Genomic DNA, 26322 nt, shown 5'->3' with positions numbered 1-26322 from the left:
GACCACAGGGACACATCGTATAATACCTCTGGGCAGGTTTAACAAATGCTCTCTATTCCAGTACAGGCTCCCTGGAGCCTAGTTACCATGGAAGAAACAGCAGCAGGATCAGCATATCAAATAAGTGATGTACTACACCCGGTTCAGGTCCACTTGTCAGAGCTTGGGTCTTGTACCTTCTCAACGGATAGATCAAATAAAACACGGCTCGTTATCTACGAAGAAAAGTATGGCAGTCCGTCTCTGGATGGTTTGAGTGGGTGTGTTAGGAGTGTGGGTGCTTGATGTTCATTGACGCCACTGCCAACCCACAAGAGTTGTTTGTATTTCTGTGTTCACAATATATAGTCGGGCAACGGAGCAAGGAAATAAGTGGCGGTGGAGGATTTAGGGCGACGTAGTCTAGAAGCCGTTTGTCAGTGCGATCCATTTAACTTCAACACTTTAAAACCCCATTAGCTGGTGGCCGACTGGCAGCAGACCTGCTGTTTTTTCTGTGTTGTTCTTACTGCTGCATGTTTTACGGCGAAAAACTGCCTTTAGCAACTCAGCTGGGGCATGCTGTCACATGTGCATTGTGGATTTCCCATATTTTATTTTGTCCCTTAACAAGGTGTATGTGCAAGTGTGATTAGCCGTTACAAGCCGGTAATCTGCCTCTTCTGACATCACAAGTGGGCGTGTCCACCTAGATGTGTGCTGGATAGATCAGTCTACCAGCCTAACCAGTGGGCCGTAGCAAATGTTGCTCAACTATCCGTAATACATCTAGGTGAACACGCCCACTTTTTTCAATAAGTGGGCGGCAGATTTTCAATACGGCTTGGAACGGCTAATCACACACACACACACACACACCTGCTGGTATAATATGTCACCTTTAATATTGTCGCCCCCGCCGTGGTCCTCCTGACGGCAGAGAGATCAGGTGGTGCTCCGTCCCTACACCTCACATACCCTGCCCACTCTCAGGACCTTGGAACCTACCAGTAGCTCCTAGTTACTACCCTTTTTTACTTTCATCATCTCAGTGGACATATCTCCATCTGATCCCAGCTATCCAACAGTGCCTTTGTTTATCGGTAACTGTGTCAGGTGCATCTCCATGTCAATGTTAAACTCTCTTATGGGCCTCACTGTGTTCTCTATGGGTTCTACATGTATGGCATGCATATTTAAGTGCTCTCTCCGCTGTGTGTGTGCTTTTGCAGGCCCCACAGAGTCTTCTGGAGTCCTTGGAGACTCATCTCAACACTCTGGAGGGCAAGAAGCCGTGAGTAGACAGTCAAATCACTTCATTTGAGATACATGTACGCAGCATGTGTGTCTGCTGAAATGTAAATGTGCAGTATTGTTAATATGATCTATCCTTTATTTTTTTCTACCTTCAGAGAGGACAAGTAAGTTTGTGAATGACGAAACCTATTGATGATCCCGTTAACATTGTACTTTCATGTTAACATTTTCACTCTAATCCATGGAAGCAATTTGTCTTCATATTGCTGTTTAATGTTGACTGTTGTCAAGACAACAGATCAAGACTAAACAGAATGAGAGGTTCCCTTTAGTTTCTATGTTCTTTTGAGTTTGATATTTTGTTGTGTTTTTAAAAGATACGTTCATCATTTATTAACCCTGCAATATGTCTTAACATATTACGATGAATTCCCTTCACATACATGTACTAAAAGCTCTTCATCGTTGCCATTGACTTCATGACCATAACTGTAACTTCCTACAAAGTCTCCGGGAGCATGTTCCGTCAGATCATGAAACTGTACAGAAAGTAAAGCTTTGCATTAAGTCGGTGGTACTGTCGTCTGTCAAAGTGATTTGGCCACTTAAAGGTCTGATGGTAAGATTTGAGAGTTGCAGAGAAATAGTGTGGAGACGAGTGTCAGAGGGCAAGATTGTGAAAATGAACAAGCCAGAAATCATACCCTTCATCTCTCCCCCACATTTGAGATGATAACGCAGAGTGATTACTGTGAACCCCAATGTGATTGACAGGAAAGATGGGTTCCCAAGACCATTAGAAATGAACTGAACTGAACCAGAACTGATATTCTCACAGAGCATTATCCTCACTGTTGCAGCTGAGGGATGACTATACCATTGCAACAGATTACACGAAAATACAGCTCTTAAATCTTACCTACAGCACCTTTAATCCCTTTATTTAACTTTTCCCCCCTCTTTACCTCCCTTAACAATAAAAGCCACAATAAATCATAAGCTGTTCAACTTTAACTATACTGTTATCCTTTATTTGGCAGGTCACCAAACAAGGTAAGCCGCCTATTCTTCGCATACACTTCAAATGTTCCACAATGATTGTCAATTGATGTCAATTGTGTAGGTCACCACAGTGATGAATGGGTGGGATTCTCTCTCTCCTCTCTCTCTCTCGCTCTCGCTCTCGCTCTCTCTCTCTCTCGCTCTCTTTCTCTCTCTCTCTCCGTGTATTTCTCTCTGTCAGGATTCCACAGAGAACAACGGCACGCCGATGGCTGCTGCTGCTACACCTACAGCCACAGCTCCACCCAGACCCGTGGCAGCAGCGGCTGCAGCTGCTGCTGCCGCTGCTGCTTCAGCGGCGGGCCCACCCGCCTCCGGTGGCCCGCCGGCCCGCCCCGGACCCCCCCCGCGACCCGGCCACCGACCAGCCGTGACTCCCACTGCCCCCCCTCCAGCCCTGGCCCCGACCAGCAGCAAGTAGGAGTCCCCTCGCTTTCAGGACCTCACACAACGGGACGATAACCTGCTGTCGGTCCAATGCTCCTGCCTTTTCGACAATGGCACCATGGTTATGGATGTTATCCATCTTCTGTGGTTGGGGGGGATAGTAGATACTATCGTCCACCAGCTCACCCTGGGGGGACCAAAGTGTTCCCAGGACAGCTGGGAGATATAATCCCTCCCTGTTGTTGTCATCGTGACCAATGTTATCATGTATTGGCCACCCTGATGTATCGACCACCAACAGATTGGTTCCTTCATGCCAATTTTGTTGTGACAAGGACTCTCACTTGTCATTATCAAATCTCCCACACCATCTCTGCTCTACCTAAGATCGTCTTCCCTGATGCCACCATTGACTAAGCATCTTTCTTATTTGTGGAAAAGGGCAAAGACCTCTAGTCGATTTCAACTCCCTTCCTTAAAATAAAGCCAAGATATAACATATATCCCAGCTTTAAATATAATTTAAATACTTAATATACCTAAGTATTTATTCATTTTACTCAGTCCCACATCTTCCTCCTTTAATCAAATTCTTCTTCCTCCCTCTCTCTCCCTGCCTGCCTCCCTCCCTCTCTCCCTCTCTCCCTCCCTCCCTCCCTCCCTCCCTCCAGTGCCCTGGATGATGGCTTCCTGCTGGACCTGGATCCCATGTCCTCCTCAGCAGCAGGGGGCGCTGCGGCTGGCTCCTCTACTACAGCCTGGGGAGGTGAGACCCCCTGGCTGGGCTCCGGGCCATAGGACTAGCTGTTTAATATCACAAATGGTTTCATTATAGATGTTTTAAACAAACCCTTGGAATGACACTGAATTTTTGACTTTGTTGTAGACTTTTGTGTGTGTGTGTGTGTGTGTGTGTGTGTGTGTGTGTGTGTGTGTGTGTGTGTGTGTGTGTGTGTGTGTGTGTGTGTGTGTGTGTGTGTGTGTGTGTGTGTGTGTGTGTGTTTGTGTGTGTGTGTGTGTGCGCGTGGTTGGCATTCCCTCCTATCTGGCCCCATTGCTCTTGGCCAGGCTTCTCATCAGGCCTGAGTCATAATGGGCCTTTTAGTCTTATGAGTCTGACTTCAGGAGGGCAGAGCTTTGTCATGTTGGCACCATGAAAACTATTGATTGGATCCTCTGTGTGCCCACCATGAATCATCTCTGTCTCTCATCTCTCCATCTCTCTCTGTCTCTCATCTTCCTCCCCCCCTCTCTCTCTCTCTCTCTCTCTCTCTCTCTCTCTCTCTCTCTCTCTCTCTCTCTCTCTCTCTCTCTCTCTCTCTCTCTCTCTCTCTCTCTCTCTCTCTCTCTCTCTCTCTCTCTCTCCCTCTCCCCCTCTCTGCAGATCTCCTGGCAGGGGGTGAGTGTTAACAGTTTCCTTCTGCAGTATAAATAGGAGGGATGACTAAGAACTACTTGTTGGCCTACCAACTTGTTTCCGTTCTCTCAAGGTCGCAGCAGTATATTGTGGGTAGAGCTGCCCTGCTCAATGGTTTGAGTCAGTTCCCTGCAATCCTTTTAATTTGTCTTTATGCTCTTGGGATATACGAGTGCATCGTTATTCCTCTCACTTTGTCATCGCTTTGACACCTCTTCTCTTCTCTTTCTCTTATATCCTCCTTCTTATCCTCCCTTCCTTTCTCTATTCCTCTCCTTGTCTTCTTGTACCTTTTGTATGTGTCTTTGACTCTTTCTCCCTCTCTCTTGCTCTCTGTTTCTGTCTCTCACTCTCTCCTTCTCTGTCTGTCTCTCCTTCTCTGCGTCTCTCTCCCTCTCTCTCTCTCTCTCTCTCTCTCTCTCTCTCTCTCTCTCTCTCTCTCTCTCTCTCTCTCTCTCTCTCTCTCTCTCTCTGTCTCTCTCTCTCTCTCCTTCTCTGTCCGTCTCTCTTTCTCTGCGTCTCTCTCTCTCTCTCACTCTCTCCTTCTCTGTCTGTCTCTCCTTCTCTGCGTCTCTCTCTCTCTCTCTCTCTCTCTCTCTCTCTCTCTCTCTCTCTCTCTCTCTCTCTGTGTCTCTCTCTCTCTCTCTGTGTCTCTCTCTCTCTCTCTCCTTCGCTGTCCGTCTCTCTTTCTCTGCGTCTCTCTCTCTCTCTCTCTCTCTCTCTCTCTCTCTCTCTCTCTCTCTCTCTCTCCCCCTCTCTCTCTCCCTGTCTGTCTGTTTCCCACTGTTCCGTGGTTACGATCTGGCTGTTGTCGTTGGGTGGGTGTGTTTGGTTGCGGGGGTGGGTTTGCGCTTCTCGCCTGCTTAGCCACTCCGGCGGCTGTTTCTGACGGTGCATCTGACGGAGATGCTACCACCACCCCCGCCGCCACTACCACCCCCTCCACCACCACCACCACCACCTCCTCCTCCACCTCCGCAGGGGCTGTAGCTGCCGCCGCCGCTCCTGCTACTCCTGCCAAGACAGCCCCTCCCACTGCACTAGCCCCGCCCACTCCGGCCACCCTGCCCCCGCCAGCCTCTGCCACCTCTGACATGGACCTGTTTGGAGGTCAGTGGGGTCGTAGTTCAACAGATACAGGCGTGACGGACACGGGCACAAACCCATGCTGCAGATGTTGTTCGCTGTCTGCCTGACTACGCTATGTCCTCAGTTATAGGACAGGAAAGCATGAGATTGTGTTCTACTGGTATTTACTGCTTCCCATGTCAAGCTTAACCTTTTCGTAGGATTTAAATACTGGAAATACAATGGTGGTGAGTAGCCTAGTTTGTGAAGTGTTGACGTCATCAATTTCACCAATTACAGCAGTAATGGTGATATTGTTAGAATACGTTAAAATAATATTAGGATGATAAAAATGCACTTGTGCACTTTCCGCTGAAAAGGCCGGCGCTTGCCGTCAAAGAGAGATTTTATTATTTGCTTTGTTGTTCATCGCTGAACCCAGTTCGCCTTCTCTGTCACAAAGTACCATTTGTGACAATGATGAGTCCATCCCCATCTCCCCCTCCCTCCATGGCAACTTACAAGCTCATCGAATGCAGCATTATGCAGCCCCTGTCACTCTCCAAAAGAGTGACGCCCCGCCAGCCTAAGACCAGACAGATCTTATGAATTGATCCACATGGGCTGCATATTTCTTGTATTCTATGCTTTAATTTTCTCCCTCCTAACAGACTTTTTTGTATTCGTTCATTGTTCCTCTTCGTTTTATGTGTTGTCCCTCGTGCGTCCATGCGTTTTCTATTTTCCATCCTTGCTCTTTTTATTTTCCTCATACTTAATCTCCTTCTGTCCAATGTCGCTGTGTACATTTTTCTTTTCGCGTTTCATTATGCATACCCCCTTTCAAACTCTCCACTTCCCCGCCAACTCCTTCTCCACCCACCATCCATCCACGCTCTCCTCCTCCGCGTCATTGCCCCTCCTACTCCTCCTCCGAACCCCCCTTCTACCTCCTGCTCCTCCCCCTCTATCTCCTGCTCCTCCACCCCACCTCCTCTTCCTTCTCCACTTTCACCCCCTCCTCCAATCAATCCCCTCCCCTCTTCAACCCCCACCTCCTCTTCCTCCTCCACCTTCCCCTCCTTCTCCCCGCTTCCACCTCCTCCATCTCCTCCCTCCTCCACCTCATCCTCCTGCTCCTCCACCCTTACCTCCTCTTCCTTCTCCATCTTCCCCCCCCTCTTCCCATCATTCTCATTATCCTCTTCCACCTCCTCCTCCTCCTCCACCTCCACCTCCCATCATTCTCCTCCTCCACCTCCTCCTCCTCCTCTCCTCCTCCTCCTCCTCCTCCTCCTCCTCCTCCTCCTCCTCCTCCTCCTCCTCCACCTATAGATGCATTTGCTCCCTCCCCAGGAGATGGTCCTGCAGCTGCGGCCGCCGGTCCTGCTGCCGATGCCTTCGGTGGATCTGGTGGGTGACAAAACAGCCAGTGTGTGTGTGTGTGTGTGTGTGTGTGTGTGTGTGTGTGTGTGTGTGTGTCTGGGTGTGTGTGTGTGTGGGTGTGTGTGTGTGTGTGTTTGTGTCTGTGTGTGTGTGTGTGTGTCTGTGTATGTGTGTGTTTGTGAGTCTGTCCGTCTGTGTCTGAGTGTATGAATGGCAGGAGTCTGTTTTGTACCAGCTTTCTTTGCTTACATTTGAGGAGAACAGTGGGATCCTTTGCCCTGACTGTGTGTCCTGGCAGAAGGATACTGTTTCGTCCCCAAACACCCCCCGCCCCAACCCCTGCCCCCCCGATAGGGTCTGTCATGAATCCTCGCGCAGCCCCCCCCCCCCCCGCAGCCCTCACTCTGTGATTTACCAACATGGGACATTCACCTGGTGAACACGGAAACACAGTTTGCATGCTAATAGTTTCTATTAGTAGCTGCTGCTGACTGTTCCACACTCTCCTGGAGCTCCGCCTCCATCCGATACCAACGCAAGCTAGCCCTGAAGACGATGATAGGGATAATCATCGCTCAGGCCTTTTCCTTTATTTAAGGACAATGATTTGTGTCCTTTCTCTCTTTGACCTGGTTGTGTAAGTATGAGGGCAGGGCAGAGGAACCATCTTTTTTTTGTTCTTCTTTAAATCAATAACAATTCATGTAACTCCTGTACATAACCCATGTCATAACGTGTGTAAGCCGGAATAACCACAAAGGTTACCGGGCTGCCTGTATCTAACACGCCTCCACATTAACTTTGTTCTGCAACCTGAGACAGTGTTCGTAATAGGAGAGCACTGCAGTAATTGAAATGGTCAAAATTTAAATGGGAATATTCGATTTGTAAAAGCTGTACTTCAGACAGAGCCTTCTGTTAAAAAAACGATTAACATTTGGTAATCAAAAGAGTGTGTGGGTGCGGCTGTGTGTGCGTGGGTCCGTGTGTGTATGTGTGTGAGTGCCTTTCTGTCTGTTCAAGCCTGTGGTTGCAGGACAGAAGTTAATGAGGGATGCAGCCTTTTACTTTACCTCCCAACTAACCCTGGATCGGGGGCTTTCCCTTTTTTAATTATATGATTGTTAATTATCCCCCCCCCCACCCCCCTCCTCTGGTCATCACCCTTACCCTCCACCCTAACCCCCTACCAACCCCCACCTCCGTCCGCCTGAAGACCCCTTCGCCACGACCGAGGGCAGTGCCAGCATGGCCCCAGAGATGGACCTGTTCGCCATGAGGCCTTCGGACCCCCCGTCCGCGGAGACCCCCGCCACGCCCACCGCCGTCGCCACCGTGGTCGTCACCCCCGCCCCCAGTGAGGCGCCGGCCCCCGCAGCGGCCTCCACCCCTTCTTTATCTTCTTCTTCTTCCTCCTCTACCACCACCTCCACCACCACCACCACCACCACCACCACCACCACCGCTAGTCACAACACCACCACAGAGTCTGCAGCAGCACCCGCTCTAGATATCTTTGGTGGTAAAGTCGCTCTCCCGCTCTCTCTCTCTCTCTCTTTCTCTCTCCCTCTCTCTCTCTTGCTCTCATTAAGCCTCTCGCTCTGCATTGCCCTGCATTTTGACTATGACCATGACATGGTGATGATGCTGATGATGATGATTATGGTAACCCGCATACCCAAATCCCTACATTTCTGTTTTGATTTGAGTTTCTGTCATGATCACTTGAATTGGCCACATGACGGCAACTGAATCCAATTATTTGAAATATTCCGAAAACATTCACACATTGTTGAAGCCACCATGAGTTTTAACGGTGGGACACATCGGTGCCACAGACATGGTCAGTTATTACGACATTGTCCTATATCCTACCTTTGTGACGTATATCCTATCCAAAGACGTGACACAACCTAATTTGATTGGTCGCGTGATAACTAACAAACTAACACACACGCCGTCCAACGTTTGGGCGAAGAAAGAAGCTGTTGTCTCTCACAACAGTTGACCATTAACACGCTAACAATGCTTTCTTCGCCTCGGACTTCTGGATGGTGTGGTTGTAGGCACGTGGACTGCTAGCTGCTAGCGGTAGTTTGTAGTGCTTCGCCTGAGCCTGTGCATCGCTTAAAGGGAATACCACTCAGTTTCAAGAGCCATGTGTAATACTGCTTATTTTGTGTCACTATAACTTAGATATGAGAAAAAAATATATATATTTCAGTGACACCATGACAAGCTTTTATGCGTGACTACTGTGAAAAGCTATTCAACCTTTTTATGCTTAATCAAATTTATTTTGATATCAGTAATATCTTTAAATGATTGCTCAGTGGGCCTCATGGCATCCAATGAAATTTATTGGTTTCCTTCTCTTTAACCGATGCTCCCTTATTTTCTCACCACAATAAATGAATCCTTGCAACTCAGACAATTCCAGAGAGAGTTTTTAGTTCATATATGCATTCCTTTCCATCCGTCTATTTTTCTTACTTATCCATCATGTCCTGAATGCACTTGGCCTGGGAATCTGACCTGTGTGTCTTTGTTTGTAGATATGTTTGATTCTATGCCTGAGCAAAGCCCGAGCGCTGAATCCAAAGCTGCTACCACACCTAGCGTAGACCTGTTTGGTTCAGGTACAGGAGCCCATGTCCACCACCTTTCTGTACCTCATGTTCTTGCTCTCACTCTTTTGTTCGCACTTGGTCTTTATCTGCTCCACTCTTTCTCTTACTCTTTTCTTCTGTAGTGCAATCTATCTCTCTTTTCCACTTTATTTTGCTCTAACACTCTCTCTCTCTCTCTCTCTCTCTCTCTCTCTCTCTCTCTCTCTCTCTCTCTCTCTCTCTCTCTCTCTCTCTCTCTCTCTCTCTCTCTCTCTTTCTCTTTCTCTTTCTCTCTCACTCTCTCTTTCTCTAAGAGCAACCCTCCCCTATCGTCCATCGGTCACTGGACCTTCACTGCTCCCTGTCGTCTCTCATGTCGTTTGTTAGTCGTGGCGGCATGTGTCTTGATCCGTCCATCGTGGTATGACAACTGTGACTGTGCACGCCAAACCCTTCCCCTTCCCCTCCCCCACACGGCCACTAGGAGCAACTTCTCCAGTCTGTGCTTCTATCGATCTCTCTCTCTCTCCTTTCTGTTTGTCTCTGTCTCTATCTGTTTCCCTGTCTCTGTCTCTCCCTCTCTCTGTCTCTGTTTCTGTCCCTCTGTCTCTGTCTATCTCTCTTTTCTGTCTCTCTCTCGTTCCCTATCTGTCTCTCTGTCTTTCCCTGGCTCTCTTACTCTCTCTTTAATTTCTGTTTCTCTCTGTCTCTCTCTGTCTCTTTCCCCTCTCTGTCCCTCTTTCTGTCTCTGTATCTCTCTATCAATATAACTCTCTCCTCTCTGTTGATCTCTTTCTATGTCTAACTCTCTCTCTGTCTCAATCTCTTGTTGTCTCTGTCCCCCCGTTTCCCCCTGTCTACGCTAACGCCTTTACTATGCTTCCACCTTTTCTTCCTCCTCCTCCTCCTCCTCCTCTTCCTCCTCCTATGCTGCTGCTGCTGCTCCTCCCTTGCACTGCCACTGCCTGGCCTTCGCTGGCTGCTGTAGACCTCCCTGCCGTGTCTCGCGGGCCTTCTCCTCTGCCCGAGGAGCCCGCTCTGGCTGGGGACATCGTGACGGGTGAGTTTAGGCCTCTGCTTCCTCCCCTACTACTCTCTTTCCTCCCCCCCCCTTCCTCCTTCTGCACACTGCAAGGGGGGGGCTTACCCGGACGTTAAGGCCTGGCATGGTGGATCTCTGTGTTTAGGTTTAGTCCTCGGTGCGTGCGGTTGTCCGGATCACATCAGGCGTGTCGGAGTAGCGTGCTTGTGTAGCACAGAGAGGCATGCCTTCCTCTTTTGTGACCTCCTGTCTGAGCAGGATGCCTTTCCTTTGCTCTCGGCTTGTTCTAACAAGAGAGGACACAAATGAATCCGTCCACTTGAATGAACGTGGATTTGTCTTGTTCTGAGTAATCCTTACCGCTCTATCCTTCTACCTGTCTCGTCATCTTCTGGGTCTCGGGCTCCAGATACCTTCTCCTCCTCCTCCTCTCCTACTACTGCTGCAGCTCCTGCAGCCTCTCCTGCTCCAGCTCCACTGCCAGACGTCCCCTCTCCACCCAAAGCAGAGCCAGCAGCCGTCATTGACTTGCTGGGTACTGGCACTGACGAGAAGTCAAATGACCTGCACAGCCAATCGGATGCATACAATCATATGCAGATACACATGGATATTAACACGCACACATGCACTCAAACGCAGAATTACTCACAAAGCCTTGATCCTCCATTTTATCTATTCTCCTCCATTATTTGTTTCTTAACCGTTATATTGATAATTTCACCTTTCTCTACGCTTCTACAACTTGTATTGTTCTCCTATCAGTAGTCTGGCTGTTAGGACCGGAACAGGTACTCCATCACCAGGGATGATGTTGATGTCATTGAAGGTAGTGTCCTCACCGCCCCTTAGATAGATCCCTGTAGTATATAGAGAGATAATAGAGTGTGATTTAGACAGGAGCAGATCAGCTCGTAGATAGCTTCCTATAGCAAGAGAACAGAGCGGAGTTTAGACATTAGAAGTACAGGTCATTTATAGTATAGGACGATATCGCATGATGTCACGCACATTCCAAGCCACCATCTTGGTATGTTTTCACCACTATTACAACAATGACAACAACATGGCTAGTTGGTCCTTCTAGAATGTTTGGTCAAGATTCCCATGACCGCGGGCTTGAACTTCCTTTATGGAACTTCAGGTCACATGATTGAAACTTTCCTCGACTGTGCGGAGTGGCTGTGTGTGGCTACACAGTACAACAACACACCCTGTGCGACCTGGTGTTCCCCCTCACTTGTCCCAGTGGGAAAGTCCCGAGGCTGACTGCTTCTAAACCCCTTTTCTCCCTCCATGCGGCCCTCTGGCGAACGGGACGACCCTTACAGATGACTTCAGCGGTCCCAGCGACGCAGCACCCAGCTCAGCACCCACTGGCCCTGTGGAAGCTGTGGACCTGCTGGGAGGTGTGTGTTTCTGTCAGTCCGTCAGTCTGGTGCTCCTTCACAGCCGTCAGTCTGCGATTGCGAACTTTTAGACTTTTTGCCGGTTGTGGTTTTACTGTAAACGTGAGCCCGCTACGCTTGCGTGTCTGATTCATTTTCAGAATGTGTTTTAATTAAAGTTTGGATCGCTCAAACATCACGTGGAACACAAATTGGAGCGCTCATCGTAATCTGGTTGTAGTACAGTTGAAGTACCTTTCTATTACAGTTGCTTATTAGCCGGGATATGTCATTTATAATCCCAAATCCTCATGTAATACTTTGTTATCATCGTTATAAGTTATAATATGTTAGGATACTCATTTATTTGACCCTATTACTGACTGTAATTCATTGCTTTTTCAAATTCAATTTCTCAACCTTTCTGATTGAAGCCTGTCTGTTATTTAATGTTATATATTACTGTATTTATTGATGTATATTTCTATTGGTCTCACCCAGGACTGATCTCCCCCAGTCTGGCGCCAACAGCTGCCCCGGCCCTGACCCTAGCCCCGGCCCTGGCTCCGGCCATGGCTCCGGCCCTGGCCCCCCTCCAGAACGACCTCCTGGAGTCTGGTTTTGAGGCCCTGGGCTCCTTGCCTTCCCCCACGCCCCCGATGCCAGCTTCAGTTCCCGTGGTGCCCATCATGGTACCGGCAGCTACCATGGAGCCCACGATGGCTCCAGCGCCCTCTGGTGGCTTTGATGCTTCGAGTAAGTGGAGGATTAATGAGCGTGAAATTCTTTTCTTCTTCATTTGTATCAACGATTATTCTGTTACAACACCTTTGTGGCACAACATGTAGAATAGCATTACATTTATTCAGTCCAATGTTGTATTCAGTCCAAAGTCATTAAAGCCTTTCTATTTTTAAATGTGTTTTACATCTGTGAATTGGTTTGTAAAGTAAGCCTGGCGCATTGTCTTAGCCGTGGTCTGTTAGCCTAGCGGTTCTGGCGCTTTGTCATAGCTGTGGTCTGTTAGCCTAGCGGTTCGGTTGCTCTGGTCTTGACTCACTGCATTTTTTCTTTGCGCATGAGTGGTGCGAGGGGTCCTCGTTACCTCAGAGCATGGCAAGCCACGGTCACTGACCACGGTCACAGCAAGCTAACGCCTTACTGCTGCTGCCTCCCTTTAGTCGCAAACGTTCTCCCCATCTCTCTGGCTTTCTACATCGCTTTCACTCCATTGCTTTCTCATTCCCTCCATCACTTTCTCTCAATCGCTCTCTATCCATCTCTCTCGCTCTCTATCCGTCTCTATAGAATTGATCCATAATTCTAGCCCTCGCAATTCCATTCTCTCCTGATCTGCGGATCTGTCGATCAACTCTCTCTCCTCCTTCTCGCTGGCCAACAAACGGCCCGCTCTGCTTATTTTCTTGCTCTACATATGTAACTCAAATCTGCCTTTCTTCCTCTTCTTCCTCTTCTTCTTCTTCTTCTTCTTCTTCTTCTTCTTCTTCTTCTTCTTCTTCTTCTTCTTCTTCTTCTTCTTCTTCTTCATCTTCTGCTGCTGCAACCCCCCCCCCGTACACCCACCACCACTCACTCCCTCCCCTCTGTTCTGTCTCTCTCTGCTGAGGGCTTTCTGCTTGCTTGCTTACTTCTAATATATAATGGGTGAGTTTCTATGCCCCCCCCCCCCCCCCAGCCCCCCAAACGCTATGGAACGTGCAGCATGGGTACTTTAAGCTAGACCACACACAGACACACATACGGAACCAAATTCCTTTTAAGCAAGTATTTGTAGCCCTGTTTGGCATGTATGACTGCATTCCCCTCCCTTCCTTCAGATGCATGAGACAGGCTGCACTGCTCTACCTCATTTGCCCCCCAACCTATTCAGGGAGTGACTCACAGATTGAATCGTGCTCTCTCATGGATACCAGACAAATGGCATTGCAGTCATTTTTTGTGTGTGTCCCCCTTCCCTCATGTAAATGCCGCATGCAGTGTGTAGCCGACTTGGTGGGGCTGTGTAGCGTGGACATTTGACCCCCCTTACCAAAAGCACAGCCTGGTCCTACCCCTGTTCTACCCTGCTTACAGGACCAATCAGTTTGGGGGATGGAACCATCGTAGCTGTTTCTCCTGGCTTCACTAAATCAGTGATCTACCAATATAATTGTCTACGTTTATGTATGAATGTCAGTCTGAGAATTAGTGGACAATAGGACAGCAAATTACAATTCAAGTACTTTACGAAACAACATTTAAAAAAAGACAAAAGTGCCACTGAGGTTGTATACTCTCAAGACTGGCGCATGCATGTTCAATGCCCGCTCAGGCTAAATGTGCTAAAGAGTAATAACATTGGTAAAAGAGGTCTTGGTGAAGCCTTGAGCGATGGTTTCAATGGTATAATCTGCAAGACCGGTGTTGTTCATTATTGGGGTTACTTCTCTGTACCTCCATGCCTCCTTGTATTTCATGCTTGTCCTTCCTGTCCTCCTAAGTGTTTGGTGGAATAGGTGACCTGCTGATGCCCGCCATAACACCCCAGAGCACCGGGGGCAGCACCGGGGGTGGGAGCGTGTCAGGCAGCCTCGGGACCCCCGTCTCGGGCATGGGCATGGGCATGGGCATGGGCATGGGCATGGGCATGGCGGCGGCCCCCCCACCGACGCCTCCACCTACTAAAACCATCGTAGGGGACCTGGACTCGTCCCTGGCCAACCTCGTGGGAGGTAGGCAGTGTGGATGACCTGGGGGTAGACAGTGTGGAGGACCTGGGGGTAGACAGTGTGGAGGACCTGGGGGTAGGCAGTGTGGGTGACCTGGGGGTAAGCAGTGTGGGTGACCTGGGGGTAGGCAGTGTGGGTGACCTGGGGGTAGACAGTGTGGAGGACCTGGGGGTAGGCAGTGTGGGAGACCTGGGGGTAAGCAGTGTGGGTGACCTGGGGGTAGGCAGTGTGGAGGACCTGGGGGTAGGCAGTGTGGGTGACCTGGGGGTAAGCAGTGTGGGTGACCTGGGGGTAGGCAGTGTGGAGGACCTGGGGGTAGGCAGTGTGGAGGACCTGGGGGTAGGCAGTGTGGGTGACCTGGGGGTAAGCAGTGTGGGTGACCTGGGGGTAGGCAGTGTGGAGGACCTGGGGGTAGGCAGTGTGGATGAACTGGGGATAGGCAGTGTGGAGGACCTGGGGGTGGGCAGTGTGGAGGACCTGGGGGTAGGCAGTGTGGAGGACCTGGGGGTAGGCAGTGTGGAGGACCTGGGGGTAGGCAGTGTGGAGGCCCTGGGGGTAGGCAGTGTGGGTGACCTGGGGGTAGGCAGTATGGAGAGGCAGTAATGGGAAATGTAACTGATATGTAACTGAAATAAACCAACAAACAAAACCACAGTTGGCCAGTTGTTGGTTGTCTTCGGTTGATCCCTGTTTCTATTTTTTATTATGCAGACCTCGGAATGAAGAAAAGGTAAGTTAATGTGTTGTTTTGCGTGTGTTTTTTTGATTTTTTGATCAAGTAGCTTTAGTTATTAATGGAATTATATACTGTAATAATTCCAATGCAACTACCCTGTGTTTTATTGGACCTTTGATGAAAACAACTCTGGAATCTTGTACACAGTGATCCATAGCTCCTTGATGTACAGTAAGGCTCCACCATTTGACACAGCTTGGCTAACTGGTTCTCCTTCCAGGGACCCAAACAGTGAGAAGAAACTCACAGGAGGGGCCAACTGGACCCCCAAGGTAGCCCCTTCCAGCTGGGGTACACCTGCAGCCCCGTTGGTATGAGCCCGCATTTCACTCTAGATATTATTCATAGTGGATAGTAACATTTTAGTTGTGGTTGTTTTTTTTCTGTAGTGACAATCTTTTTTTTTTATCAAAACCTGATGAAAATGCTTCATGGTTTCGCACCATAATGAAAGAACATAATAATTAAATAATTACCGGGGTATTTTAGAAAAGTAGTCTGAATGTAGTCTGTATTTTAAAATGGAGTATTGTTAATGTCTCTTCTTCCTTGGAATCCTAGGCCGGTGCCACCTCTGCAGCGCCCCCTGCTGGAGCCAGGGGGCCACCGCTTGGCTCACAGTCTGGTTATGGCATGGTGAGCATTTATGATATGATGAAGCATTTTTGTAAACCATAACCAGAGGTTCTTCCTGCCTTCAATACATGTTTCGCCTTCATCAGTGTTGTAAATCACTATGAATGAGATAGGATGCATGCTCTTTTACAATTTTTTTGTGTTTTTTCTCCTCACTGATAAGTTGTATGATATATGTGTCGGCCAAATGATAGAATGTTAATTCCTTTTTTGTATGCATTCAGTATCTTTATCAAAGTTACAATTCCTAGCCTCCTCAGGGCAACTCTGTGGCGCCCCCTTGTGGAAATGGGCCAACTGCTCTACAGTTTCTGTAGCTGAAAATCTGATGGTTTCTGTTCTTCCGCTCCAGCCCATGATGGGTCAGCCGATGATGGGCCAGCCCATGATGAGACCACCCTTCACTGGCATGGCCTCGGCACCAGGGGCTCCGGTAAACCACACACACACACACACACACACACACGCACGCACGCACGCACGCACGCACGCACGCACGCACGCGCGCACACAGACACGCGCGCACACACAGACACGCGCGCACAGACACACACGCACGCACGCGCACACACACACACACAGAGACACACACACACACACACACACATATACACATACACATACCATGCACACACACACACACACACACACACACACACACACACACACACAGACACAGACACAGACACAGACACAGACACACACACACACACACACACACACACACACACACATACACACACACTACATGTAACGGCCTACATATACACTACAGATTTTATAGGACTTTACACTGTACAGTTATATTATACATAGTGTGTATTTTTTATTGATCATTACCACTAGTCGTTTGCTCTCTCTATCAAGCAGATTTCTCAAGGACCTGCCGGCCAAAGTCCCAAGAAACCCAAGGACCCTCTGGCAGAACTGGACCTCAAAGACTTCTTATAAAGCCTCAGGTGGGTGCTGAGCACAGTCAGGACCTTTGGTTTTCAACAGAAGATAAGAATAATATAGGTCATGTAGAGAAGATTTGAAAAGAGAGAGGGCCGAAAAGAGTTAGCAAGTTTTGGACGGCAACCCCACCCCAAAGAACACCTCTCCACTCTCAGATAGGGAGAAATTCTAACGGAGCATGCACTCACTAATAGCCGATGGATTGCTACGGCATTTCTACGGCGTTTCACTCAAATAATAAATCTCACCTAGACCACCTTTAAATCAACAGTTTGAATGACTGTATCTCTCCCTCTCTCTTTTAGATACTGCTGTTTGGGGAGCAGACTGAGCTCTCATCCCGTTTGCCGGATGTCGCCGTTAATCCCAAGATACCAGAGACCCCCCCCAACATCCCCTTTAGCTTCTTAAAACCCCTTTTCTTCATCCCCGGCCCGGTATCCCCCTGACCCCAGCCCTACCCCTCCCTCATTCCAGTGTGATGTCGTAGCACAAAATGTGAAAGTGAACACTAGCGGTTTATCTATATATAAAAGATGGAGAAAAAAAATACTAAACTACAAGCGTGTGCTTATGTCAATGTAATAATCCTTGGTCTAAGCCAAAGCTGAGAAAACACAGAAAAAATATATACAAAAGTAACTGAGAGAAGGTTAAGGAGTGTGTGTTTTCTGATTCTTCGTTACCAGTGTTTGCCGTTTGAATTTGGTTCGGATGTGCGTCATGTGTCCTAAACCCCACCCATAATCCCGTCTAACTCTGCGTACTTTGCGAATGTGAGGGCAACTCTTTTCCTTTTCCTGCTCTTCTTGGGCAATGGTAAAAAAAAAGAAAAAAAAAACTCACATTAGTTTGGAAACAAACAGAAGAACAGACCAACAAACAAAACGTGTAGTGTGTCGTTTACAAAAGGGTCTTTTTTGATGTACATACATTTCTCTGACAAATGTAAGGATTGTGTCTGTATTCTGTATGTCTGTGGAGAAGAAATATACATGTGATCCGATAGGAATTTATGAAATCTTGTGAGAATTATCTGATTTTCTGTCATTGTTTGGGAGAATTAAGTGACAAATATAAATCCTGATAGATGGTATCTGTATAGTAAGAAACATTTATGGGCTTCTAAAGCTAATTGTACAAGATAATTGTATGTTTCATCCATTTGTTATTTTTCATCCACAGCCTTTAAAATGTTTCGGTCAATATTGTGCTCCATGATTTGTCGTGTCTTTTTTTTAGTATCACATATTGTTAATATTCACTAACATTGGTATTTATCCTCAACATATTTCCTCAACATATTATCTCTTCAAAACAATATAGAATAACTCATTCACGCCGGTCAATTGGATCACGGTTGCCATGTGAACAACTGACCCGTGTGACTCATCTACACTCACACACAACTTGCCATTTTTGATACTGTCCATGACATTGTTTTTGTTTTATCCATAACCATTGTATGTGCTTTAAAGAAAAATGGCTCTTAACTGGTCATGGTGCGTGTGATTGGATGCGTTGAAGAAAGGACACAGCAGATTGATGAGCCATCAGGTACCCCTTTCCTTTTCTACATGTTTCTTTGAACCCCCTGGTCCTGCTTCTGTCCAGCCGTCGTCAGTAACAGTGAACCAGTGAAACGCTGTGTATTGTGGGACTCTTCGGGAGGGGGTAGGGGCTTCAAACGAATCATTCTCATGCACAGTGTGTCCTAGTTCCATGAACTTTTCAACTAGACCCAACTTTGTTCTTGGCGTTGACCTGTGTTTGAATGGCTGTGTATTACCAGCGAGTACCAAGTCCTGTGGTGTATACCTCTTTATATACCCCCGTTAATATAAACATTTGTGTGCGTATTGTTGTGTAACTTCAATGGACCATTTTAGCAACTGGTGGGAAGACAATTGGATGACTAAATGGTGGGATGAAAAAATGCTATTTTTATGTTGTTTCATTTTGTTTATTTTATTTACGATGGCCCTACCCAGTGCATGTAAGCCCTATGAAATGCAATAAACCCGATGACGGAACAAACTGCCCACGGATGCTCACTATTCCTAATGACAATTTAGTCCGAAATCTGATTTTCATCTCACATGCTAAGTAGGGAAGTTCCTTAAAGGCTACCTATAAGGAACCAAGTTCAATGAGAGTCGCTTTGCGACATACAGGATGGGAACCACATGCTGACCGAATAAATCGGTCTCAAGCATGTTTTTGCGGGTTCGGGCCGAGGGGTCACGTAGACGGAAGAGGATAGGGCCACAAGTGATTTTATATAGTAAGAATTCTGGCTTTATTCTCAGAATTCTGGCTTTATTCTCAGAATTCTGATTATAAACTCAGAACTCAAAAAAGAAAATCACTTGTGGCCCTAATCCCCTTCCGTGCACACAATTAATTATCTATTACACAATTAAATTGATTAATCTGCAATATTTGTTAAAAAAATTAAAAAACGTAACGGAAGCAGGTTAAAGTGACTGGCATGAAAGATCCAACCATTACATTATATGAAATAATGCATGGCTATTAAAGAATGTACTGTAGCAAAAACTCAAGCCACTACAAGCTGCAAATGGAAAAACGTACACAGTGACGTTTTAGATTAGTAGTAAGAGGTTGTTTGCTTTCAATTGCAACAAGTGGAATAACCAGCCAGAGGTATATTTAATTTGCTGAGCAATGCTTTGCAATTTATTTGAAATGAGAATAGAAAATATTAATTTGAGACGAGAAGAGGAGATGAAAGAGGGAGACAGGAGTTCAAAGAGATGCTAAAAGTCGCCATCTTGTTCATAGATAAAAGGCTGCATTGTCCTGCAATCCTTTGTGCATAGAATGTCAACAAAACATAGAATTTCATAATATACCGAATTTCCATGAATAAATATAGAACTTTGACGTTAGGCAAGAAGGTGTTCATGAACACACAAAGTAACACGCTATATTGTAATCTTGGTTTAATGGTTGGTCTGTTTCACTCTGCATCAACACTGTTAGGAATTCAAAATGAATTATGGAACTTCATTCAACAATATCTTAAGCCTATACAATACAGGAGTTGAAATTCAACACACACTGGAATTTTTTTTAAAATTTGACGATAGGATTTAGTTTAACTATATACCTAATGCGGCAATCTAAAAAGTTGATGTGAAAATTGAGTTTTACAGTGCTGTGTGACAAACCTCCACATGAGGGAGCCAAAATGAAAATATTATCTGACGAGTCTACTCAAGTACACTCTCCCCCAAAACACTTAATAAACAAATAAACTAAACATTAGCACCATTTATCTTGATAAGCACCACTGAAACAACAATGAATCCGCAGTTCACCTCTTTGGAGGAGCAGAGACTAAGTGATGAGTTTCATACCATAACCAGTCTGGGAATATTTACTTAATTATTTAGAAAGAAATATAAATGATGGTTTCAAAGGTGGTTGACAAACAAAAACGGATAAAACAAACAAAGAAGAGAAAAATATGCTTAAAGCTAGATATACAGAAAACACTGGACTTCGAGTATAAAAAATCATCATAAAAACGTTCCTCTTTTCAATATTTTAATATAGTAAATTCATAAGAAAAAATATTTTTTCCTGGGTCTTGTTGTGTTGTCTTGTGTTAAGGCCGATGCATTTGCTTTGTATGAATTATGCTCCCCACCAAAAAAATGCAGAATAGTAAAACTTTTATTGGAAACATTGCTGTTATGTGAGGATTTGCCAATATAGAGCAATTTATAACATTTAAATATATACATTTTTTAAAAAAGGCACCTAATTTATCTGTAAATACATAATAATGATATTTTTTGTTTTTTGTTTGTTTAAATAAATTAGAAGAGCTGCTAAGCCTTAGCACCCGTTGAGTTTGCAAGTTCCTGGTATTGTCAACATGGAGTCTTTGCGGCTTTGTGTCTGTGAAGGGATGCATGTGTGAATGTAAGCGCATATGTGTTCGTATTTGGGACTCTTTGTTTTTCTGAATGTCGGTCTGTAGATGCCGTGGGTTGTCTGCTTGCATGTGCTACACGCATACAGGTTTCTGTGACATATTGATATTGATACCGTCAATTAGTGTGACAAGTCCCCTTTTCAGCTGAGGGAGTTTAGATTGACAGTAAAGTGACCTAGCACTGCTTTCTTTATGAGTGCTCCGATCGTAGTGAGATGTCTGGTGAATGGTTTTTGAGGCGTGTTTGTTTGTGTTTGTGTTTGTCTCTGTATACGTATTTGTACGCTTGTGTTTGTTTGTTTGCATGTGTGTTTCCTGCTGAATATGTGTCTGTGTTTGCTTTTGAGTGTGTGTGTGTGTGTGTGTGTGTGTGTGTGTGTGTGTGTGTGTGTGTGTGTGTGTGTGTGTGTGTGTGTGTTTGTGTGTGTTTGTGTGTCTGTATGTATGTGTGTGTAAGAGTGTTTGTAAATGTGTGTGTGTACATGTGTATCTGGGCAATGTGTGTGTCCTTAGGCGGCCCGGCACTGGCTGGAGTCCCCGTGCACCCAATAGCAGATCTGGGCATACTTGAGCGGTGTAATCCTCACGGCCACGTTGAAGTCCTGCTGCTGCCCGTTCCCGTTGGCGTCCACCCAACGGTGGCCCGTGAACACCCCGATGATCTTCCTCTTCCACCTCTTCTTGCCGGGCTCCTTGAGGCGGACGTAGACCCCGGAGCCGCTGGAGCCCGCCTCGGCGTCGCAGTACTGGTACAGCAGGTCCTTGGACTCCTCCGACACTGAGCAGAACCGGTACACCAGGTTGCCGGGCCGATCGTCGTCGAAGCCTGAGAAGTGGATCCTGCTGGCCGGTAGCTTCTTCACCGAGGGCACCACGCCCAGATCCATGTGCTTCACCTTCTGGGCCTTCTTCAGCTCCAGGACCGCGTAGTCGTAGTCTGCCGTAACCCCCTCGGACGTGCCTCCTTTGAACCAGCCCTTGGGGACCTGGGTCTGCTTGACCCGGGTCCACTTGAACGAGGGCTTGTCCGCCTTGTCGGCGCTGCGGCGACTGCGGCTCTTCCTCCCCTTCCCCTTTCCCTTCTTCCCCTTCTCTTGGTTCTCCTCGGGCTGCTCCTCGTCTTTGCCCTCCTCCTCCTTCCTCCTCTTGCCCTTCCCTCCTCGTCCTCCTTTTCCCTTTCCTCCCTTCCCTCTCCTGGACTTCTCCTTCAGGATGCCCACCCTGAGCTTCTGCGCCCCACTGAGGTAGTCCCGCCCGTCATGGATGCAGTGGGCCGCCGTCAGCACGTGCTTGGGCGACAGCAGGACCCCCGAGCAGCCGGTGGAGATCTTGACGGTGGTGGAGAAGGGGTACTTGGTGGAGTACAGCTTGTCGGCGATGGTGAAGCGGGTGTCCATGCCGTACACCTCGCGCTTGCGGCGGGACTTGGCCGAGGAGGCGGGTCGGGAGGAGGAGTTCCGGGCGGGGGCGTCGAGGCCCTGCACGCTGACGGAGGTCAGGGTGCGCGTGCCGTTCTCGTACACCGTCTCGTAGGAGAGGAACTGCTCCAGGTCCAGCAGCGAGGGCTCGGGGAGGCGCCGCTGGCACTCGATCCCGCAGGTGGCGCTCAGCTCCGCCTGGGGGCGGGCGGAGAAGCTGGGGCTGCTGAGGGGCACCGTGCGCCTGGTCCTCACCAGGGGAAGCTCCCACTGTGGCCAGGTGTACTCGTCTTCTGCTGGGGCTTGTTCTGTCAGCGAGGCTGCCACCACCACAGCCAGCACTGCCAACGGGACCAGGAGGGACCGCGTTACGAGGCCCATTGTTAAGGTGGGCCTGGCTCTGAAATGAGGAAGGAAAAACAGCGGGGGTTGGAGGGGTTGACATAGTTGACACTGGTCAACGTACTTTCGCATCCGTCTGACATTTTGCTTTTCGCTTTTTACATTTCAGTATTTTGAGTTCCAATATCATTATGGATTCATTATTTATATATAATTCTGATCTGATCCTAATTATTTTTAAATGGATTGTTTACCGAGCAAGAAGTTTATTTGTCTGCTTCTGTACTCTACGATTTTGGTCCACAAGAGGGCGCAGCACACCAGAGTAGAGTATACTGCACTATGGAGCTCGACACAACCAAAGGAAGCCCAGGGGGAGTCATCTACGCTCTCCCACAAATTAACCACAAGCCAGCCAAGCAAGTATCCTGCGGTTCCTGCTTAACCCTCGGCACGTTCCAGGCATGTTCTCCACCGGTCTGCTATATTGTCTTCTGCACAAAACCAGACGGCTGCCTTGCTTCCAAAAGGCCTATGGTTAAAAGTGAAACGATCATCACTTCTCTGGAAATGCATACATTAACTTTGCGGTTTGGAGAGGATTTATGAAGTGGTTCCCTGAGCTGTGGTCCGGGAACAGGGCAGAAGATGATCCCCTCGCTGGGCTGAGACAGTGGCTTGGAGCATTCTCCACAGCGGTTAACCTTCTCAGCAATGACCATCGTATCTGGTTTCTCAGTGCTGAGCAGCTTCCCGGCCGCATGGCCAGGCAATCAAAGCACAGTTTAGCTACAGTGAACGTCAGCTCATGAGAACGTATCCTCTGATTGTGCCTGATGCGTTAAAGCATTGAGCAGACTACAGAGAGCGAAGCTTCTCATTTTGTCTGTCTCCCGCATTGGTCAGCAATGGCCTGCCACTTAGCACACTGACCATTCTTAATAAAAAAAAAGTATAACAGCAAACCAAAACCACAATTAGAAACCATGGAAACTGTATAGCCTAAATCGTGGATCAATGTGGCGCCATGGAGTTGCTTAAGGGAGGACGAAGAAGACGTCACAGTAGCTGAATAGTGTGGGCTAGCCAGGGTTCACCGGCAGGACGCTGCCAGAGAAAACCATTCATGCTTCACCCCTAGAAAGACTGCCATCTGCCTCATACCTGGGGAGCTTAGGGTCGACAATGCATTGTAGAAATACTATAGAACTAAAGGTAGTTAATGCATTATAGCAATACCATTGATTAAGAATCACATTTCAATTTTAAAACTTTTTCCCAATTACTGCTACATTTTTACGATTGCCACAGTGACTAAAGCATATGTAAACAAGGCCTTATATTACTTTAAGCTGCTACATCTGATACCCTTCCATGAGGAATCAAGCTGGTTTCCAAACCAAACTGGCAAGCCCATCCTAGATCCAAGAGATTTACCACACCATTAAGGAAATTTACAGAATCACCAACAGATGGCACTATAGTTCAATGTTCAATATTTTTTTTCAATAAAGCATCGTTAATCAATGCCTTGCAACACGCTGAATTCGTTAATAGTTTATAGTCGTGCTGGACTTACTCAGTTAATCTAAACAGGACAGCATTTTAAGTGATTTGTTTGCCTGTTTTATCAATGTGGGTTAGCAGAATAAAATATGTGTATCAATGTCTGCAAATCTCGTCATCAAATATAATTGGTTATCCCTCATAAACTAGCATTATTGTATATTTAATTCAATGGACGCAATTGATCCTGAATTGTCTTCCATCGATTTTCTCCATTGATGCATATAATGAAAAACTGTTAATGTGTTGCTATATTATTCAAACTAAACGCAACTTAGTTTGAATAATTGAATGTTATTGATTCCAGGGACATTTCTACAACATTTTATCTTAGTTTGTAAAAAATTGTCACAATTGACATTGGTACATTCCCTACTCATAAGCCTGTCTCTGCAAACTATAGGCAAACTTTGCAAAATGTCGCTGAACTTATTCCATTCCAAAATAAGTAAGTCTTCAAAAGACAACCGTGGCCAGTATTGACAACGGGATTTTCTGCAAGAGAAAATCCTGCAAATATCCAAACATCCACCGAAAATTTCAATGGCAATCCAAAGAGATGGACCCTTTTCCCGCTGCTCTTCCAAGAAGTCGGACAACAAGAAGACTTCATCATACCTGCTTGCATCCGGTTGACGGATACGCCAAAATCCGCTCTCTATTGTTTGTCTTCAAAACAAAAATATTTCAGTTCGTTTTCAAGAAAGTAAAACAAAGTAGTACTGCATCCCAGACGTCCTGTGCTCGGTGCGGTGCTGATGCTGCCCTTCTCCTCAGTGCGTTGAAAAGAGGCTGGGAGAAGTCGCAGCCAGGACGGTCCGCCTGGGCTGCACTTGATGCTGAGGAAGGGAGGAGAGAGGGGGGGGGGGGGGGGGGGGGGGGGAAGGAAAAGGTTTTTTTCTTCACCATGAGCGAAAAAAGCTGTTCACAAATGGGTGGGACCAAACAATTTCACTGAAGGCTGTACTAGGCGAAGTCAGCGGCGGGCAACAGCCCATTTAGAAGTTAGGAGGTCCCCTCGTCGGCGCGCCCGTGGGCGCAAACAGGCAGGCACAAACGCACGTAAGCGCCTGTATTTTAGAGCTATTTGTGCTCGATGGCATTTTGAGGTCTTTCATTATTGTTCTGAAGGATTGAGTTGGTCCACAATATAGGCCATGTCCATTTTAGCTCCAACAAACACAGCCGTTTTAGTGTTTTGCATGCCCTGGGCCACAATAGACACGTGGGGAAAATAAACAACAAAACCAGTGTCAATTGAGTATGAGTTTTTATTTTATGATCGGAGGAAGAAAGTGTGTCATTTCATAAATACCGCTGTGTAGTATAACTTTTTTTCTTGCTGTATCGTGTTGTATTGGAACTCAACAATTGAGAATAACTGTTTTAAAGCCAACTGATAATATCCACAGCATGTTATGTCCCGTCTTGGCCGTTCCAGTCCGGACAAGCATCGCCAATCAGCCACACAATGATGTGCATGACTTGTTCCTAACATAGAACACAATGTGTTTAACACAGAGGCCAACATAAATACACAGTGTGATTCCCCCTGACCGTCTCAACCCAAATATATATTGAAAAGAAATATGAGCCGTCACATGATCTTAGATGAAGTTGGCAGTGTTTTCATGAATATTTGGATCTTTATTGCTAGGGGACCAAATTCCATAAATCATGAAACGGGGTGACGCAATTTGTCTGTGCTTCTCAGTGGACTCACAGCGCACCAGAGCTCAATCCCAAGCAGGGGGTGGGGGGTAGGGTAGACGTTGGAAGTATGCATGTGTAATGAGGGAGAACGGCCGTCAGGGATGGAGGAGGGCGTGGAAGGAAGGGTGGGCTGTTGGTTACGACCCTGGACTCCGAGATGAGGTGGTCGATAACAGCCAGACATTTGGATTACTGATTGGATTAATTTATATTGAATCCACTCTCCGTCCCTCAGACGGATCACACAGCAGGAGGGGCTGCTGTGTGATCCTTTCCCTTCAGGCTGGGTCTGCGGTATGTTAGGGTGCACTCACACTAGGCCATCTGGCCGTGGCCGTTGGCCGTTTTCACACCTAACCGTGCTCAAATGGCCCCATTGTTCTCTGGTATGCACTCACACTAGGCCATCTGGCCGTGGCCGTTGGGCGTCGCAACTGTGGCCTGGCCACGGTAGGCTCTTGTACATACGTCATCACGTCGTAAGTAACACGTCATGGACCATAATAAAGTCTGCCACCAGTCAGAGTTCTAACAACAATGGACAACAACACACAGAACACAGTTCGCACTTTGCTGAGTCTGTTGCTTATTTGGATATATGTTTACCGTTTAATGGGAAAGAAGGCTCGTCGCCTTTATTATGTCCGTGGTCGTCGCATGGTC

The 26322-nt window shown here is 47.2% G+C and overlaps 2 protein-coding genes across 15 annotated transcripts in view; one reads left to right on the top strand and one right to left on the bottom strand.

Annotated features, from left to right (window-relative positions):
• snap91a (synaptosome associated protein 91a) overlaps window positions 1–18695 on the top strand; it is a 40578-nt gene extending 21883 nt beyond the window's left edge. The window contains exons 9-29 of one of the 14 annotated variants that reach the window (XM_030370233.1): window positions 1212–1273; window positions 1392–1400; window positions 2277–2289; window positions 2480–2715; window positions 3357–3451; window positions 4070–4084; window positions 4970–5212; window positions 6506–6583; window positions 7773–8078; window positions 9112–9195; window positions 10154–10225; window positions 10617–10742; window positions 11539–11616; window positions 12097–12351; window positions 14112–14327; window positions 15036–15054; window positions 15281–15371; window positions 15622–15696; window positions 16049–16129; window positions 16564–16655; window positions 16959–18695. In XM_030370233.1, the coding sequence (XP_030226093.1) occupies window positions 1212–1273; window positions 1392–1400; window positions 2277–2289; window positions 2480–2715; window positions 3357–3451; window positions 4070–4084; window positions 4970–5212; window positions 6506–6583; window positions 7773–8078; window positions 9112–9195; window positions 10154–10225; window positions 10617–10742; window positions 11539–11616; window positions 12097–12351; window positions 14112–14327; window positions 15036–15054; window positions 15281–15371; window positions 15622–15696; window positions 16049–16129; window positions 16564–16647 (2238 nt within the window). In that variant the 3' untranslated portion in view covers window positions 16648–16655; window positions 16959–18695. Of the gene's footprint in view, window positions 1–1211; window positions 1274–1391; window positions 1401–2276; window positions 2290–2479; window positions 2716–3356; window positions 3452–4069; window positions 4085–4969; window positions 5213–6505; window positions 6584–7772; window positions 8079–9111; window positions 9196–10153; window positions 10226–10616; window positions 10743–11538; window positions 11617–12096; window positions 12352–14096; window positions 14328–15035; window positions 15055–15280; window positions 15372–15621; window positions 15697–16048; window positions 16130–16563; window positions 16656–16958 lie in introns of all 14 variants that reach the window. The other 13 variants (XM_030370234.1, XM_030370230.1, XM_030370238.1 and 10 more) reach the window with 13 other exon arrangements.
• A 626-nt stretch (window positions 18696–19321) lies between these two features.
• prss35 (serine protease 35) lies at window positions 19322–24793 on the bottom strand. The gene is made up of 2 exons (XM_030370245.1): window positions 24565–24793; window positions 19322–22438 (listed from the first exon to the last, which is right to left on the bottom strand). The coding sequence occupies exon 2, from the start codon at window positions 22417–22419 to the stop codon at window positions 21130–21132; it is 1290 nt and encodes a 429-aa protein (XP_030226105.1). The 5' UTR covers window positions 22420–22438; window positions 24565–24793; the 3' UTR covers window positions 19322–21129.
• Window positions 24794–26322: the final 1529 nt, after the last annotated feature.

This window comes from Gadus morhua, chromosome 11 (genome assembly GCF_902167405.1).
Source record: "Gadus morhua chromosome 11, gadMor3.0, whole genome shotgun sequence".
NCBI lineage: Eukaryota > Metazoa > Chordata > Actinopteri > Gadiformes > Gadidae > Gadus > Gadus morhua.
This window is presented reverse-complemented; position numbering and strand designations above follow the sequence as displayed.